Here is a 17,507-nt window from a genome sequence, read left to right as displayed (position 1 = left end):
CTTTCCACATCTAGATCTATGTGTTCACCAACCCCTCAGAACCCCATCCTTTCTAGGTTTTTATTACAAAAAAAAATCCTAGGCATGATTGATGAAATCAATTACATAGGCATGACTGATGAAATTACTGGCCACTGGTGATCGATTCAACCTCAGTGCTTCTCCCCTCCCCAGAAATCAAGGAATGGGACTGAAGTTTCCAAACCGCTATTCAAGTTTAGTTTCCCTGGCAACAAGCACCCCCTCCTTGTTTGGGGCTTTCCAGAAGTCATCGCATTACCATAAATTCAGGTGTGGTTAAAAGGGGCTTGTTATGAATAACAAAAGATGCTCCTTTCACCTTTAGGGTTCTTATCACTTAGGAAATTCCAAGTGTTTTAGGAGCTCTGTGCCAGAAATGGGGATGAAGGCCAAATGATGATGATTATTTTTTTAATGTCCTTATTGGAGTATAATTGCTTTACATTGTTGTGTTAGTTGCTGCTGTATAACAAAGTGAATCAGCTATACATATACACATATCCCCATGTCCCCTCCCGCTTGCAGCTCCCTCCCACCCTCCCTATCCCACCCCTCTAGGTGGTCACAAAGCACCAAGCTGATCTCCCTGTGCTATGTGGCTGCTTCCCACTAGCTATCTATTTTACATTTGGTAGTGTATAGATGTCAATGCCACTCTCTCACTTTGTCCCAGCTTACCCTTCCCCCTGCCCATGTCCTCAAGTCCATTCTCTATGTCTGTATCTTTATTCCTGCCCTTCCCCTAGGTTCTTCAGAACCACTTTTTTTTTTAGATTCCATATATATGGGTTAGCATACGGTATTTCTTTTTCTCTTTCTGACTTACTTCACTCTGTATGACAGACTCTAGGTTCATCCACCTCACTACAAATAACTCAATTTCGTTTCTTTTTATGGCTGAGTAATACTCCATTGTATATATGTGCCACATGTTCTTTTTCCATTCATCTGTTGAGGGACACTTAGGCTGTTTCCACATCCTGGCTATTGTAAATAGTGCCGCAATGAACATTGTGGTACATGACTCTTTCTGAATTATGGTTTTCTCAGGGTATATGCCCAGTAGTGGGATTGCTGGGTCATATGGTAGTTTTCTATTTTTAGTTTTTTAAGGACCCTCCATACTGTTCTCCATAGTGGTTGTATCAATTTACATTCCCACCAACACTGCAAGAGGGTTCCCTTTTCTCCACACCCTCTCCAGCATTTATTGTTTGTAGATTTTTTGATGATGGCCATTCTGACTGGTTTGAGGTGATACCTCATTGTAGTTTACATTTGCATTTCTCTAATGATTAGTGATGTTGAGCATCCTTTCATGTGTTTGTTGGCAATCTGTATATCTTCTTTGGAGAAATGTCTATTTAGGTCTTCTGCTCATTTTTGGATTGGGTTGTTTGTTTTTTTGTTATTGAGCTGCATGAGCTGCTTGTATATTTTGGAGATTAATCCTTTGTCAGTTGCTTCATTTGCAAATACTTTCTCCCATTCTGAGGGTTGTCTTTTGGTCTTGTTTATGGTTTCCTTTGCTGTGCAAAAGCTTTGAAGTTTCATTAGGTCCCATTTGTTTATTTTTGTTTTTATTTCCATTTCTCTAGGAGGTGGGTCAAAAAGGATCTTGCTGTGATTTATGTCATAGAGTGTTCTCCCTATGTTTTCCTCTAAGAGTTTTATAGTGTGTGGCCTTACATTTAGGTCTTTAATCCATTTTGAGTTTATTTTTGTGTATGGCGTTAGGAAGTGTTCTGATTTCATCAAATGATTATTTATTATTAATTACAACATCACAGGTCTTATGCCAAAGAAGCGTTCAATAAATTTTTGTTGAATGAGAAGGTAAAGGGGATAAAAAGTGTCATTTATGGTAACTCACTAAAGCTATGGTATTTAACTGGAATATACAATACGCCTTTAGCCTTGCGTGTTTTAATTTTGATAGCTATGCATGGAATGCAAAACATTCCCAGAAAGAGTGGAATCATCAACTTTTTAGAGAAAATCTAACCAGCTTGCCATATATTAAGACATTTTTTACAGAATGAAAATAAACATCAGCTTCAAGGCAGAGTAGAAAAGGGTGTCAACAAAGCAAGATAGCCTTGAACAAACCATACACCCGACTCTGTGACCTAACCTAATGCTCCTTGCAATTAACACGGTTACTGCCATTTCCCCTCTTTCATGGGTAAAATGTCCCAAAGAACTTAAATATTTTCTTAAAAAAATGACTTGATATAAAATCAGACTGACTTGCTGCTCCTCTGTAAGTGCATTATCTTCAAGAATATCTGCTGAAACAAGCAGATCTAGCGAGGTAAAGGAATCAATCACACAATAGTGGGAAAACCAGAGGATGTATATCTATTTTCTAATCAACTTTCACTTCTTTTGTTTTCCATTTACTTTCCAAGGATGTGCCTTAATATTCCAAAGACCTGGGTTCAAACCCTGCTGCTGCTCTTACTATCTGTGTAACTTTGAATAAGTATTCAATGTTTCTGAGCTACTGTTTCCTCATGTGTAAGATGAGGATACCACCCACCTTCCCACAGGTTTACCAAAAGAATTGCTTCACTTTATGGACAACGAGATGAAAGCTCACCATGTTGAATGATGTGTTACAAGTCACAGCCGAGTTAGACCAGGAATTCAAGTCTACTCAAATCAGGTACATGTTTGTTTTTTTTTCTCCTGCCACTGTACCACATGCCTTCTCAATGCAAAGGCTTACATAATCAGTTGCAGGAGTTCTTAGGGTGAAGAGAAAGTGAGGTCACAGATTTGGACCACACCTCAGTTGATCACCTAATTCTGACTTATCAGGTCTGAAGGAGGACAGACATAATCACACTCTTTCGAAAACAAAGTTAACACTCTCCTAAATTTTCTAGAAATCCTCTCCAAAACTACCCACATAACAACTCTTGGTCAGAATGCCTTGCTCCAATTCCCTTGTATGACAATTTTTACTAATTTCTTCCCTTCCTGTCTTCAGCTGACCTAGAGAGGACAAACATGCAAAAAGTTCACAATACCCATCAAGTGCCCAATAGGTGTGAGAGTTATTATGTCACTGTCTTTTTCCAGACATTCCTCACAGTGCCTAGTGATTCTCATCCAGATACCCTCCAGGTTCCAGAACTTGCTACACTTGCACATCATTTCACCTCTCTGGGCTTCAGTTTCCTTGCCTACAGCGCAAAGTGACTGTCCTCTACATCTAATCCAAGGACTGTGGGTCCTACATGAGTCTTCCTCCTTTGAAACAAAGCATGCTCTGACTTGAGGGTCTACAGTGCAATCTCCTACACTTTAAGGCCTACGTTTAAATGTACAGATATGAAAAAAAATAAAAATAAATGTACAGATATGAAAATGTCTTATGCCCTTTGCCTTGAAGACTTGAGCTGTACCTGTAACAGCACGGTAGAAATCCTAACGTTTGAATTTGTATGATCTGTCTCATATCGTTCTATTACTTTTTCCATAAATTATGATGCACGCTTCCTAGCATAATATCAATGCCCTCATCTGGAAACTTGAATGGACATTTGAAATCATCTTGTGAACTTAAGGCATTCATGACAAGTATCTGAAGGGCTTTTTTGAAGTAGAACATGGTAAAAACACAAATGCTATTAAAGAATACAGAGTAAAAATAAATCTCTCCCCCACTCCTGATTTCTGATTTCTCTTTTTGATTGTATTTTTATGTAATGGGAGCATATTACATGCTGCTGGCCCCCACCCCTGGCTTTTTTTTTTTTTTCTTGCTTATACTACCTCTTGGAGATCATTCCATATTGACACAAATTTATCACCTTCCTTTTTGTTCCTCCTCTCCACATTGCAGACTCTAATTGACCTGGGATCATATTCCAGCTCTGGGGCCCTGGGCAAGTCCTTGCCTCTGTCTTCTCACCTGTTACACTGAGAGTCACAGCACCCTTCTAAAAGAAATGAGGGAGATCCTATCTGCATGTGCCTAGTACAGCACCGGGCATGCAGTGATGCTCAATGACTGTTGGTCATTAACACTCCTCTGCCTTGTGGAGCCCCTAAGGGGATCTGACCTTTCAAGGCAGACATGGAGGGACTATAGAATCGGACCAACACAACGTCAAATCCTGCCCTCAGATTTCTTCTAAGAGACACATGGTATTTCCTAGGGGTACACATCTATTATTTTATTAGGCCAGTTCCCTACTAATGGACATTTAGGTAGCTTTCAGTCTCTGTGATGACAAACACAGCAACAGGCCTGCTCATATTGCAGAAGTGAGGGTGCTGATCTAACAGCTTATTGAGGTTGGGACTTGACTTATGAAATCACAGATCCACAGCCCCAGCTTCTGTTTACTCCTCATTCAACAACTCTGCTTCCCTCCCCGAGCCCTTTCAGCTTAGCCCTTTGTCTTCTGTTTCCATTGCCTGCCTGACATGAAAAGTGGACTTGGATAGGCCTAGTACCTGATAACCTCAAATAGGGAAAACCACCTTACACAGAAGATGAAATGATTAACTATGTGAACTTTAAAACCAGCATACAATCTCATCATTATTATGGATTCACTGTAACGCGTTTGTTATTCCCAATTCATAGCCATAGACTATCCCAGTGGTGCTGGAGCACCTGGAGAGTGTTGAGCACGGAGTAGGGGTAAAAATAAGGTGAGAAAAATGATTACTCTGGGAAGTAGGAACAGGGTAAGTAGGACGATACCCAACTCTGGGCTCCCAATACTGCCTGACAACAGCTGCCCTTGTGTACCCAGAGATGTTCAGGCAGGCAGGAAAGAAGAAACCTACACACAGGGGGCCCTTTGACTCGCCCACTTCCCTCATACTTGTTTATACCCCATCTTCTAGAATAAATCAGGGGTAACTGATGTCTTTCCAAAGCCCATTCTCTGCACTTGAATGACTCTCTCCACCCATCAAACACAAAAGGCCACACCTCCCTCATATAATTATATTATCCTTTGCATGTGAAGTTGATGCTATATGGTAAATATAATTCAAAGACTGTCAGGTGGACTCACAGGCTGGTCCACACTATGTATAGAAAGACTCCTTTTGATTTAGGAGAAAGAAACTGAAGTGTACCAAGCCCCTCCACATTCTTGACACGATGCTATGCCCAATGCAGGCACCATCCCGCATGACAACAACCCGTGAGGCAGGAGGTAATACCCCCACTGGACCCACAAAGAAACTGAGGCTCAGCCTGGTTAAGTGACTTCATCACATTGCACAGTTAGTACAGGGATGACTGAGGCTGAACCCAGATTTATCAGATGTAGCTCAGTCTGATATGCCAGTCTCTACTCACAGAGCTTGCCTTTTGTCTGCGTTAAAAAAGATAATAATTTTTTAAATCTATTTTTGATCGCCACAAGCCAAGCTGGGTTTCTGCTGACCTCATGTCTGACATAATGTGCCAACCAGAGCAAGCGCTCAGTAAGTGGTTATCATTCTCTTGACATTACTGTGTCTCAGCAGCCCAGAGCTTTATACTACATCAAATTGATGGAACTGTACTTTGCTATGTCAAAGCATTTCTCTGTCTCTCCTGCTTTGGGCTACACCCAGCTCAGGTCACCAGTAAACGTCAGTCAGCTATAGCCACATGTGAATCATTTGCTAGGGGGGTTCAGACCTGTGTGGCACCATGATCCCCTAGAGTTGGCCGACCGACCTACCAACTACAAAGTGTTCCTGCTGGGAGTCATGGAGCGTAGAACCTGACCTCCACAGGGGATGCTGCAGAAACCCACAGAGACCCCAGGACAGGTGGATCGGCCATTCATACCAGCTCTGTCAAACAGAGGTTCTCAAGAGGCAGCCCTCAAGCCATACTGGGCCCTTAGGAATGTTTGATTTAGCACACAGAGACTTTCTTCAAAATGAAATCAATTGCCAAAACTTAAAATTCTGGAAAGTTTCTATAAATATCTAAATTTCGTGCTTCCCTTGAAACAGTGGAAGATTGGCAACATTCGGTCCTCTCTCCTGCACAGAAACACTTGCTTGGCCTGAGCAGTAGCTCTCTGCTTCCAGACCAGGCACGAACCATCCTCACTCACAAGTCATTTTCAGGATCCCTCGGGCATTAGTGTCTGCAGCGTCTTCCACAGATTCAGAGTGGGAATGCCAAAATGTTACCCGAACCGGCTTTTCAGTTGTCTGAAGACTACACTGCAACTATTTATTTCTCTGTTCATCAGTACGATATGCTTAAGAACTCAAAATGCTGCATCAGACAATCACAGCATTGTTTATCCACTGTAAATGGTTTCACCCATTACTTTTCTTACAGCTAATTATGGATTATAGTTAAACATTTTGTCTTTACTGCCTTTACATTCTGTCTTTACTGCTGTCTTCTTACAGCAGAAACTCTTTTCTGACAGGAACCCACCTACGGGAGCTGCCAAGTGCTTGTCAGAGAAAGGGCTGTACAAAATATGCACTTTTCCTTCCTGCCATCTCGCCTCCTGCTTTACCCCCAAGCTCCTCTGCCGAGCAGATCTGGAGGAATGCTCTGGCTGCCTGCCCTGGCGCTGAACTCCTCTGGGGTGGGGGTGGGATGGGGGGCGGGGCAGAAGGCAGGCTGGGTGCTGGGCTCCTGACTCTGGAATGCGCTTCCTCATAGAGGTGCCAAGGTCTAATCTTGGTGGATTCTAAACACAATGGCTTTTGAGCTACCAGGGCATTTATTATTCCTGACTGAGAAATGAAAACACATGCTTTTTAAAGCTGCAGAGAACTGAGATGCAGGTTAAGGGCAGTAGTCATCAAGTTTGACTGAATTACTTTAACTTCAGAAGAAATAAAATAACGTCTTCTAAAGTTACAAGTCATGTAGTATAAATTAATGATATAAACTAACAAAAAGCTAAAGTCTCCTTTCTATCACAACTTGTTTTTTTTAGTATCTATAAATGTTAAATGAGAGGTGAGAATTCATGCCAATGACTCTTGGAACTGTAGCTCTAAAGTTTTATTTTAGAGAGCCTACCAGAATTCAATTTATGAAAATTCATAGCTGGCCTCATTAGAGTTTTTTTTTTTTTACATCTATCTTCTTTTTAAACCACAACTCCATTTTTGCCAAACACAGTCCAATCTAATAAAATAAACTTTTTCTATGTTTTAAAATAAGCTTTCTACCATTTTAATTGTCAAAATTTTCAAATAAAAATTTAAGTAATTGTGGCAGGAATATTTAGTAAGGTAATACTTTTGCTTCTCTTTGGTCAAAAAAAAAAAATTAGGAAAAAAAAAAAAAAAAACTACTGTTTTGAGCTATTGTTCCTTTCCTGCCCAGCCACCCATGAACGAATCTCAGGAACAGGGAGCTTTGGAGCAAGGAGGCTGCTCTGGAGCTGAGAGTGTGGGAATCAGAAGTGACAGGGCTGGAGGAGCTGCCTGGAGTGGCAGAAAAGGCTTGGTGAGGAAGGAGATGGAGGCTTGAGGGCTACAGCGACCTAGGGACCTACAGGCCACTCCCCTCCACCACCCGCCACAGCAGAGCCTTAAAGGGGCAGGCTTGACCCTAAGCACAGGAGGCTCCAGGGCTTACCAATAACTCCTCCCCTCTCATACTCACAGTGGCCCAGATTCACACAGAAGTGCCCTGCTTCATGGGACCTGCTGGGTGGGATAAGGAGCACAGAGTGACTGATGTAGGTGAAGACAAGAGCGCCCTCTTCAATTGTTCCACTCCAAGTCTGAACCCCACCATGACCTTAGAGACTGGGTCTCTCCACCAGCTGGGTTCAACTGAGGCTCAAAGCAGAGTACATCTGAACTAGAGGTAAAAGAATATGTAACATTCAGGGACTTACCTGGTGGCACAATGGTTAAGGATCCACCTCCCAATGCAGGGGGCATAGGTTTGACCCTTGGTCGGGGAACTAGATCCTACATGTATGCTGCAACTAAGAGTTTGCATGCCACAACTAAGGAGCCCACCTGCCGCAACTGAGACTCAGCACAACCAAAAAAAAAAAAAGAATATGTAACATTCAAATAAACATAGAACAACATTATCCCTGCCCCCAGAGCATTCTTCATATGTGCATGACAACAACTGAAATAACTCTGCATCACAGGCATTGCTAAATGGTCCTTCCGCACCCAGGACAATCATGCTGTCAAGGGCAGGGTCATCTCTGGGTCCCCAGAACACATCAGTTTTGTGGAACACAGGCTTCAAAAGTAATTCAAAACCAAAGTGAAATGTACACACAGCAGTCTCAGTTTTTTAAACACAGCACTGTATGATCCTCTTTTTTTATTAAAAATTATAAAAATATACCATTGTTTAAAATATATACAATAAATCAGCATGAATACTTAGAGATATCACTACAAAAATATTCACTTTAGTTACATTTATATTTTTCAAATTTTGAAACAGCTTAAATATCCAAAAACTAATGACTGGTTGAATAAATTATGTCACATCAATGCATCTATGCAGCAGAAAATTATTTGGACATTCAAATGGTGCTATATAAGAACACTTAAAATTTGTTAGAACATATTCATGATATGTTATTAAATAAAAACACCTATATCATTTTTGCAGAAAAGATATGCAAACGACCGGAAGACTATATAAAATAGTGTTAGTGCTAAGAGAATGGAACTGAACATGAAAGATATTCTTTTTTGCAGCGGAGAGGGAGTTCTGAGGTTCCTCAATTTCCTAAAGCAAGGATGTATTTTTATAATAGTCAAAGCATAACACGTGCTGCATTTTCTAAAAGATTCTCAGCCTGACGCTGAAAGGCTGCCCTCGAGCACTCTGGGCTGTGCATTATCCATCTCCTCAGCCTCCACCCGAGAGGGAGTGTGCTTTAATACAACACTAGTGGGGAGGGGAGACGGATACGAGGGCTCAGTACAGTTCCAGGCTACTCTGTGAAAACTGCATTTGGCTGGATCTACATAAGCCAGGAGAGAAACAAAAACAAAACCCCTTGTCCCTAAATAAATCAGCTTCTGGAATTTTGGCTTCCAAGGAGAGACAGACAGACACAATGTTACAGAGGCAGATATTTTTCTAAGAGCTCATGAGAGGAAAAGGAAGAACCTGAGCAGGTCTGTGTAAAAAGCACGTGTGATTCCAGCATCTCAAGTGGAATGAAATGTTGATTTGACACGAGGAATGCTTTTGATATTCTTGGTTGGTCTCAGAATAATTTCATGAGGCCTGGTGTTTAAGAAATAGCAAAGGATCTGAAAGTTTGCTTATCAGTTATACCACATTGCACTTGATCCAAATGGGATTTAAGACTGATCATATTCAAAGATAATCACAAAATATTAAGATAAAGATATTAAATATTAAAGCTAGAATTTCTGTCCTAAGTCACCTGCTTATTATGTAATTTTGGCCAAATTACCTTTATAATCTTAGTTTTCCTCATCAGCTAAACGGGGATAATATTACTTATGTGGCAGGTAACCCACTGCAAAATTAAATCATGCCTTATTTTTACCACTGTAGAACCATCAGAAAGAATTTAATTTCCTCTCAGCCCAGTGAGAGGAGGGGACCTACAATCAGATTTAATTTCACTTTAGAAACTGTAAGTCAGGTGACATTCTCACAGCCAGCAGCAGTGGCGCAAACTCCAAACACGTTCCTCATAGGCTTGTCATGAGGGTTAAATGAAACAACAGCTGTCATAATGCTTTGCCAACTGTCATTCGATGTTCAGATGTTATTTTTTGATTAGTTATCTGTTTTATACATATTGGTATATACATGTCAATCACAATCTCCCAATTCATCCCACCACCACCCCCAGATGTTAATTATTGTTATTAAAAATTCCATTCTCTTCATACAATATGGCAGAAAGAGCCAGGAGATCTGGTCTCTTGTCCCAGCCCCACCCCTTTCTAGCCACTGGGACCATGTCTTCCTCATCTGTAAAATGGGAACGTAGTGTCTGCCTTGCTTTACCTCACAGGATTACTGGGAGGCTCAAGTGAAATAATATATGTGAAAAGCCCGTGGAGAGTGTTAGACAAGGCTGGTCTGTAAGCAAGCCACAAACCAAAGTCAGTAAGATCACTTTAGAGTAAAATTCCATGAGCTCTGAACATTGAACATGGATTGAAACTGACTGATGAGGTGGTTTATTAAAGAAGTGGTGTGCATTAAAAACAAAAAATCTGAATAACCCAAATGTCCATCAATAGTAGAATGAATAAGAAGCTGTCATACAATAGAAAACTCACTGCAAGAAAAATGAATGCACTTTAGTACCTATTACATATAACACTGATAGAAGCAAGACACAAAGGAACACACCCCTTGATTCAATTATATCATGTTTTAAAAATAGGCAAAACAAACTACTTTGTTCAGAGAAGGCTACATAAGTAGTAAAATTATAGTGAAAAGTAAAGAAATAATCACCACACAGTCAGACAGAGGTTTTCACTGGTTGGGGAGGGAGGAGAAGGTGAGGATGTGACCAAGCAAACAGCAGGGACTTCTGGGGCTGCAGGCTATGTTAAACTGTGTGTATGTGTGCATGTGCATGCCCGCGTATATATGTATATAAACACACATACACTTATGTGTATGTGCATAGGTATATAGTATGTATACTTTATGTACTTTATTATAGTTCACCATAAAAGAAAGACCAACTATAACAAAAAACTAAATTCTTTACAGACTGTTATGTCAACGGTATTTTTTTTTAAGACTTTTGCCGAAGAATTTGTTTCAATTCCAATCTCAGCTACACCAAACTAAGGAATTACGCAGTTGAGGTTTTATTTAATCCCTTCAAAAAAGAGTTATTAAGTATAGTCATTAAGCAGGCTATGGTGATTCAACTTGCTTACCTGCCTGCTTATTAATAATTTCTGATTGTGTGGACATTTTCTGGGTCAAATTAAAAATTCTATTGTTAACAATGAAAAACCTCCAGGGCTACAGTCACCACTTAAGTGTACGTTACACCAGAAGCCTAAAAGGAAACACAAGGTTACAATGAGGAGTTGGGGGCTCTGTGACTTACCGGCTGGCTGTGTTGGTGCTATTCTCTTAGGGTAAGTCTTGCTTCGACTTCTTGCCACATTCTGATCTGGCCGGGGAAGTTGAATAGAAAGATCTCGACTCATTTGTAACGCTGTCCTGCCACTTGAAAAAACAACATTTTGAGTAACACAGGTAAAACCACACAGCCACAAAATTACACCACAGCTCATGGAGAATATCTGCAGTGTATGGAGAGAAGAAAAAACACAGATTCACACAGGTTATAAGTATATAGGGCTTTCAATTGATTCTCACTGCAATGTTAACCAAGGAACTAATAAACTCTAATAGGAAAGATTTAGGTGAGACAGAAGTGCCAACTGAAGAATGTCGCTCACCACCTGGTTCTACAAGAATGAAGTCACTAGCCACTAATGTTGCTGACTTTCAATACACTCTGAAAGGAGTTCAGGACAGAGATCAGGAATGAGGCTGGGAAAAAATGGCCGAACAGGCCTTCAGATAGTTAGGTGTTTTCAGGAGAAAATTTTATGAACCCAGTTTCTTGCATCTTCTCATACTTAGAAAAGCGCTAAAAGCATTAACGGAGACATCTGCTCCTCGTGACTAGCAGCAACCTTCTACAGAGGTGTGTGCTTGACTGCACGCATTCCCTTAGGAGCGGTTCCTCAGAGCTATCTGAGAGGCTCTCTCTCAGCCTCTAGTCCTCAGTAAGCCCCAGATAAAACAACTCACAGCTCTCATGTTGCGCTTTTTTTCCTCAGCCAACACAAGGAAGATCTTTCAGAGGGAGAACCAGGAAAGAAAGGATTTATTAAAGGAGGAGTTAGGTTTTGATTTAAGTAGAATGATAGGCTAGAAATAGAGTATGCTGATGGTCTTCTAGCTCTACAGCTAAATAGTAAAGAAATGGTGTTGGGCTAAACTACAGAAGGCAATGATTCTACGTGAATCCAAATGTCCCCGTGCTGTACTTATAAGGCAAGTCATAGAGCTTCCCCAATTGCACCACTTAGTGTGATTTCACTCTGAGCCCTGTGACACAATCAACCATTGACTACGCCCACTTCACCTGAGTCAGGAAGTGCCCAGGAAGATTTAAAGCAGCCTAAAACCCCACGCACAGTACCGCTTCCTTAAGCGGTGAGGATGCAACAGGGAGAGCTTTCCCTGGGGACAAACTAATCTACTCGAGGAACCATGTAATTTAATTTGCTGTATTTCAGTCAACATTCATCCTACGAAAAGTTTATTCCACAGCTGAATTTGAGCCAATGAACAACTCTGGCTTTCATGACAGAAAGTATCCTTTAGGTACAAAGAAAATGCATTTCTAAGTATCTATCAATACTTTGATTCAACACAGTTAAGAGCCACCTAATGGGAAGAAAAAAAAAGTCTTTTATTGGCCACAAATCCCATTTATCCTACATTTACAGAATATATAATGGTGGCTCTCTCCCTAAAAGAGACTAAGTAAGACTTATAAAGCCAAATTCACCTCCTACATTCTTCTGTGAAAGCTTCCCCTCCTTACTACCTCATCTACTTTTATTAAAAATAAAGAGAGGCCCAAAACACTTATAAAAAGCAGTTTCTCAACAGGCTAAGTGAGGATATGACTTGATATGAGGAATTAAAATGACAGGTTCCATCCATGAGTGTATGGACTTCATATTCATGACTTCATGGAAACCAGGGGGAGGGGAGGGAGTAGGGGGGAAACTGTGAGAGATTTTCTTTCACTTGAAATTTAACTACTTTTTTTTCCCTAATATATAATGAAAATATATAAAAATCTAATAATGTTATTTGATAAGAAAATGATCATTTACCAGCTTTCATTTTGCTGTTTTCTTTTACATATTAATGTATTGTTAATAGACAAGTTCTGGAGACTGGGTTCAAATCCCAGCGATGTCATATCCTAGCTCTCTGACCTTGGGAAACATTACTCAAACTCTCTGTATCTCCATTTCCTCATCACTAAAGTAAGAATAATACCAATGACCACTTCATAGGCTTATTATGAATGTTAAGTATTAATATTTATACATTTTCTAGAACAATGGCAGGCACATAAAAATATGATATAATTATTTACTAAATACAAGTAAATAATTTTTAAAAAATAATCCATTTGAGAATATTTCTACAGTTTTAACTATTTGTTTTAAAGGTAGTACATAAGGTAACACAAATAGCAACATCATTCCCCTGAAAATCTTAAAAAAATTCTATAGAGAGTACAAAATTCCACTATTAGAAATGGTTTGGAGTATGAAGATAACATCTACTTAAAACAAACTTACTCTAAGACTTGGGTAGTATGTACTGCATTGCATAGAGGAAAAAATATTTGCCCTAAAAACATAACCCAATAATATGTGGACCATGAGGCATTTTATAATGAGATTTTACTTTATTATTCAATTTTTCCTCATGGTTTCTCTCTCAGGAATAAATGAGAAATGGGAAAATCGTATCACAAGATTCATAAAACTAAAGTCCAGAAACATAAACTGATCTTGCACAGGCTGTACGGGACCTGGGACTGGAACAAGCTTTCTGTCCTCCAGCTGGTCAGTGTGGCACAGCTTGGCAGCCTGGGAAAAGGGACAGAATGCAAAGCCATTTGGTTTAAAGCTACAAGCCAAGGTTAAAACGCAGCTCTGCTATAAGTGTGTGGCCTCCAGCAGCTTATTTTTTAAATCTCCTAGAGCCTCATTTTCCTTATTTATACTTGTTCAGACTACTTCCTAGCAGAAATACTTCTGTACGGTATTCTTAGTATTTTCTTGTAGCAAAAAGCACTTGACATTTTCAGTGTCGGTGAAAGAGCTCTTACACACCCGGCGGCTCTCCATAGTGACAGGACAGAGCATTGTCCCCAGGATCACCCACTTCCCTGCCCCTCACACTGTGGCACACATACTCCCATCCTATGATGAGAGGCACTGCCAGCAGCCCTTCAGCTTCAAAGTGAGGATACAATCGGCCATCAGTGGGGTAGAGGGAAGAGAACAAGAAGAAAGACACCTGGGTTCAAATCCCAACTTTGCCACTTACTGGTTAAAGGTCTTTAGTTCAGTTACCTTACTTTTGGGGGGCTCATATTTCTTGTCTACAGAAATGAGCATATGATACCTCCTTTGATGGGTCACTGAATGGATTTAATAAAGTACCTGACACAAAGGAGGTTCTCAGGAGAACTTGGTCTCTCTTCCATAGTTCATGAAATGTGGAAAGCTCATGTGATTTAAGTTCTACAAGAAGGTCATCAGGGCTCCTGAGGGATGGTTCTTAGGTCTAAGTGTTATTTCTAGAGTGTAAATTCTACACAACTCATTCATTCATCAAAACCAGGAGTCCCCTACAAACTTAACAAAAGGCAGAGGCAAGATTAGTTTTTAAGGGGCTCAGAGAAAGAGAGAGCAGTGTGCAACGAAATATTTAACTGAAGATTTCATCAATCTCTATTTCAGATTATTGGTAACTGATAATAAAGCAACAAAAGAAGTCAACTGTCAGATTTAAGCTCAGCCTTTTCCCCAAAATTTAATTTTAAATTTTGAAAAGACTGCCTGTCACATTTCACTAAAATTATCTAATTTTCCCCTCTTAAGTAATGACTAGTTTTTCTGTTGGATTCTCCTTGGTATTCTGCAAGCCCTAAGACGCAAGAGAGAAAGTAAAGACTAGAATTCTGTCTTTCTCTATCACATACATCCCACTATAAACACATATACAATTATACACACAGACACCCACACTCACACACCGTAGCCACTGGTTAATGCTGTTCGTTATCCCCCATGCTCTAAAAGCCTACAGGGTAAAGGAAGGAGCTACCTATGTTTCCAGAGCTCTTCCTTCATTTCAAGATATCTCCAGAACGTCTCAAAATAAAGGAACAGGCATATGATGTTTATTAAAGTTTGGTTGTTATTACTCTTTTGCCAATTAACAGTCCATGTGCTGGCGACCACCCAGCAGTCAGAGACCCATCCCTGCGTAAGCCTGGCTCTGGGCAGTGGGATGAAACACTTTTCTTTCAGAGATGGTGTCATGTTAGTGCTTCCTACATACAGACACTGAGATTTGGATTTCATTAAGACTTACCAAGCAGTTAACACCAGCCACAAAACTGAACAGATTTAGCAGAGCTTCCAATTTGCAAAGGTTATCTTTAATTACTTTTGTGGAAGAAATGATACACAATATGCAAAATCCAATAACTTTCTAATAATAATTCCCAATAACCACAGCATTTGCATTTCAATAAATTTGAGAAATCAGGTATGGGTAAATTTGTAGAAGCCAACTACAGCATACATTAAACAATATAATTACATTTTTTAACAGTAAGAATATTAAGACAGATGCTTTTTCACTAGCTTCATTTCAGTGACAAAGAGACAGATTTACACACTCACTCTATGACCCTTGAAATGTGTTATGCCCCAACTGGAAGAACAGCCCAAATACTGACTATGAGCTATTTTTCTCAATATAAAAGTAAATGCGCTTTCCTTAAATTCCTGTAATTATATCACTATCTAGGGAAGAAACTTGATAACCTTAAGTTTAAATTTTTAGATTTCAATGAATACTTTCCTACAAATATCAAGAACATCTACAACACAATAATACTTAAGTGTTATTTTAAGTCAGCTAATGAGCAAATATCCAAGTGAATAATATGTAAAGATTAATGCACTGAACATTTAATATTAATCACTCCTTTATTGATTATCTCTGGCTTCAAGCAAGACAAAAAAAGTGGTTCATCAAAGAGAGGAATTAAAATCTGGCATATCATTATCTTGCAAACACTTCACCTGGATTTTTTTTTTAAGTCTCCTAAGTAAGCATTTCATTCGGTGATGTCTCCAGTAGAACTGACAGAACACTGTCCCACCTCCCGAGTGCCATTTCTGCACCCAGCTTGGGTTTTATAGGGCCTGGGACCGCCTTACTGCCTGAAGGCAGAGATGGTGAGATCTAATTCTTCGTACCTCTGGGTACCTAACACCCTGCTTTCCACATCACAGGCTCTCCACTTAACAGAACGAATTGAAACAAAACAAATTCTTTTTCAAAACACAGAAGGCTCCCATTTTCAAAAAGACACAGGCACCTGCCTGACTGCTGGACAATCAGGCTCTTCCTGCAACATGCTAACAGTCTGACTAACGTTAAAGGAAAGGGCTCTGGAGTTCCACTGCCAGGGATTGGACCCCACTTTACTGCTTCCTAGCTGGGTTTCCCTGAGAAGTGACTTGTCGTCTCTGAGCCTTAGTTTCCTCACATATTAATGAGGATAACATTAATAAGACTGCCATGATTAAATGAAGCAATAAATGGAATACATTTAGCACAATACATGGCACTTAGTAACTGCTCTGTAAAGTTAAGATATACTTCCTAGCATTACTATATGTAGGCGTTATGCTACAGAAAGCATTTGATTTGATCCATAATATAAAGCAGGGGTCCCCAACCCCCGTGGCCTGTTAGGAACCGGGCCACACAGCAGGAGGTGAGTGGCGGGTGAGAGAGCAAAGCTTCATCTGTATTTACAGCCACTCCCCATTGCTTGCATTACCGCCTGAGCTCCACCTCCTGTCAGCATTATGGTGAGTTGTATAATTATTTCATTATATATTACAATGTAATAATAATAGAAGTAAAGTGCACAGTAACTGGAATGTGCTTGAATCATCCTGAAACCATCACCACCCACCCCCTCCCCATCCATGGAAAAAACCGTCTGCCACGAAACCGGTCCTTGGTGCCAAAAAGGTTGGAGACCGCTGATATAAAGTATACATTGTGTTACAATAGAGGACCAACTGAATGTCCCAAGAATACCAAAAAAACTACTATTCAGAATATCTACTTTGTTTCATAATCACAACATAATTAGAGATAAGTGATAATTGGATCAAAATGAATTTCTGAAGATAATAAGCTCTACTATATTCTAAACACCCTAAGCTTAACCTAGCTAATGTAGAATTTAAATAACTACACCTAGAAAATCATTTTTGTCAAGACAGTTTAATAGACTGTTATTGCTTATCAAATTCATTGGCACTGTGGAAAAATAAGGGAAAAATTTGATCACAAACTTTAATGTGCATGCATGTATGTGGACAGCTGCATTAAATATTTATTCATACACACCCCACACACAGCCCAGAGGAAAAAAAATGCCATTTACCTATACCGGTGCTTATAACTCAGGGATCCAAACTTGCTGAGTTTTCTTGACAATGAATTTGATTCATTTTCTGGCATTCTAATGAATTTTTAAAAGAAAATTAGATAGAGAATCACAAGTATACTTATGCAACACTTGAGCAAAAGCTGTGTAGAAATATGTAACAGTGCAACACTGCTTAACACAGTCAAAATATTTTATTCATTCTACATATCAGCAGGCATA

At 39.8% G+C, this 17,507-nt stretch overlaps 1 protein-coding gene across 1 annotated transcript in view; it reads right to left on the bottom strand.

Moving 5' to 3' along the window:
* EPB41L4A (erythrocyte membrane protein band 4.1 like 4A) overlaps positions 1–17,507 on the bottom strand; it is a 253,773-nt gene that overhangs the window by 58,882 nt on the left and 177,384 nt on the right. The window contains exons 11-12 of the mRNA XM_007451202.1: positions 17,283–17,360; positions 11,076–11,197 (exon numbers count right to left, since the gene is read on the bottom strand). Coding sequence (XP_007451264.1) covers positions 11,076–11,197; positions 17,283–17,360 — 200 coding nt within the window. The remainder of the gene's footprint in view (positions 1–11,075; positions 11,198–17,282; positions 17,361–17,507) is intronic.

Source organism: Lipotes vexillifer, unplaced genomic scaffold (genome assembly GCF_000442215.2).
Source record: "Lipotes vexillifer unplaced genomic scaffold, Lipotes_vexillifer_v1.1 scaffold91, whole genome shotgun sequence".
NCBI classification, from domain to species: Eukaryota; Metazoa; Chordata; class Mammalia; order Artiodactyla; family Lipotidae; genus Lipotes; species Lipotes vexillifer.
This window is presented reverse-complemented; position numbering and strand designations above follow the sequence as displayed.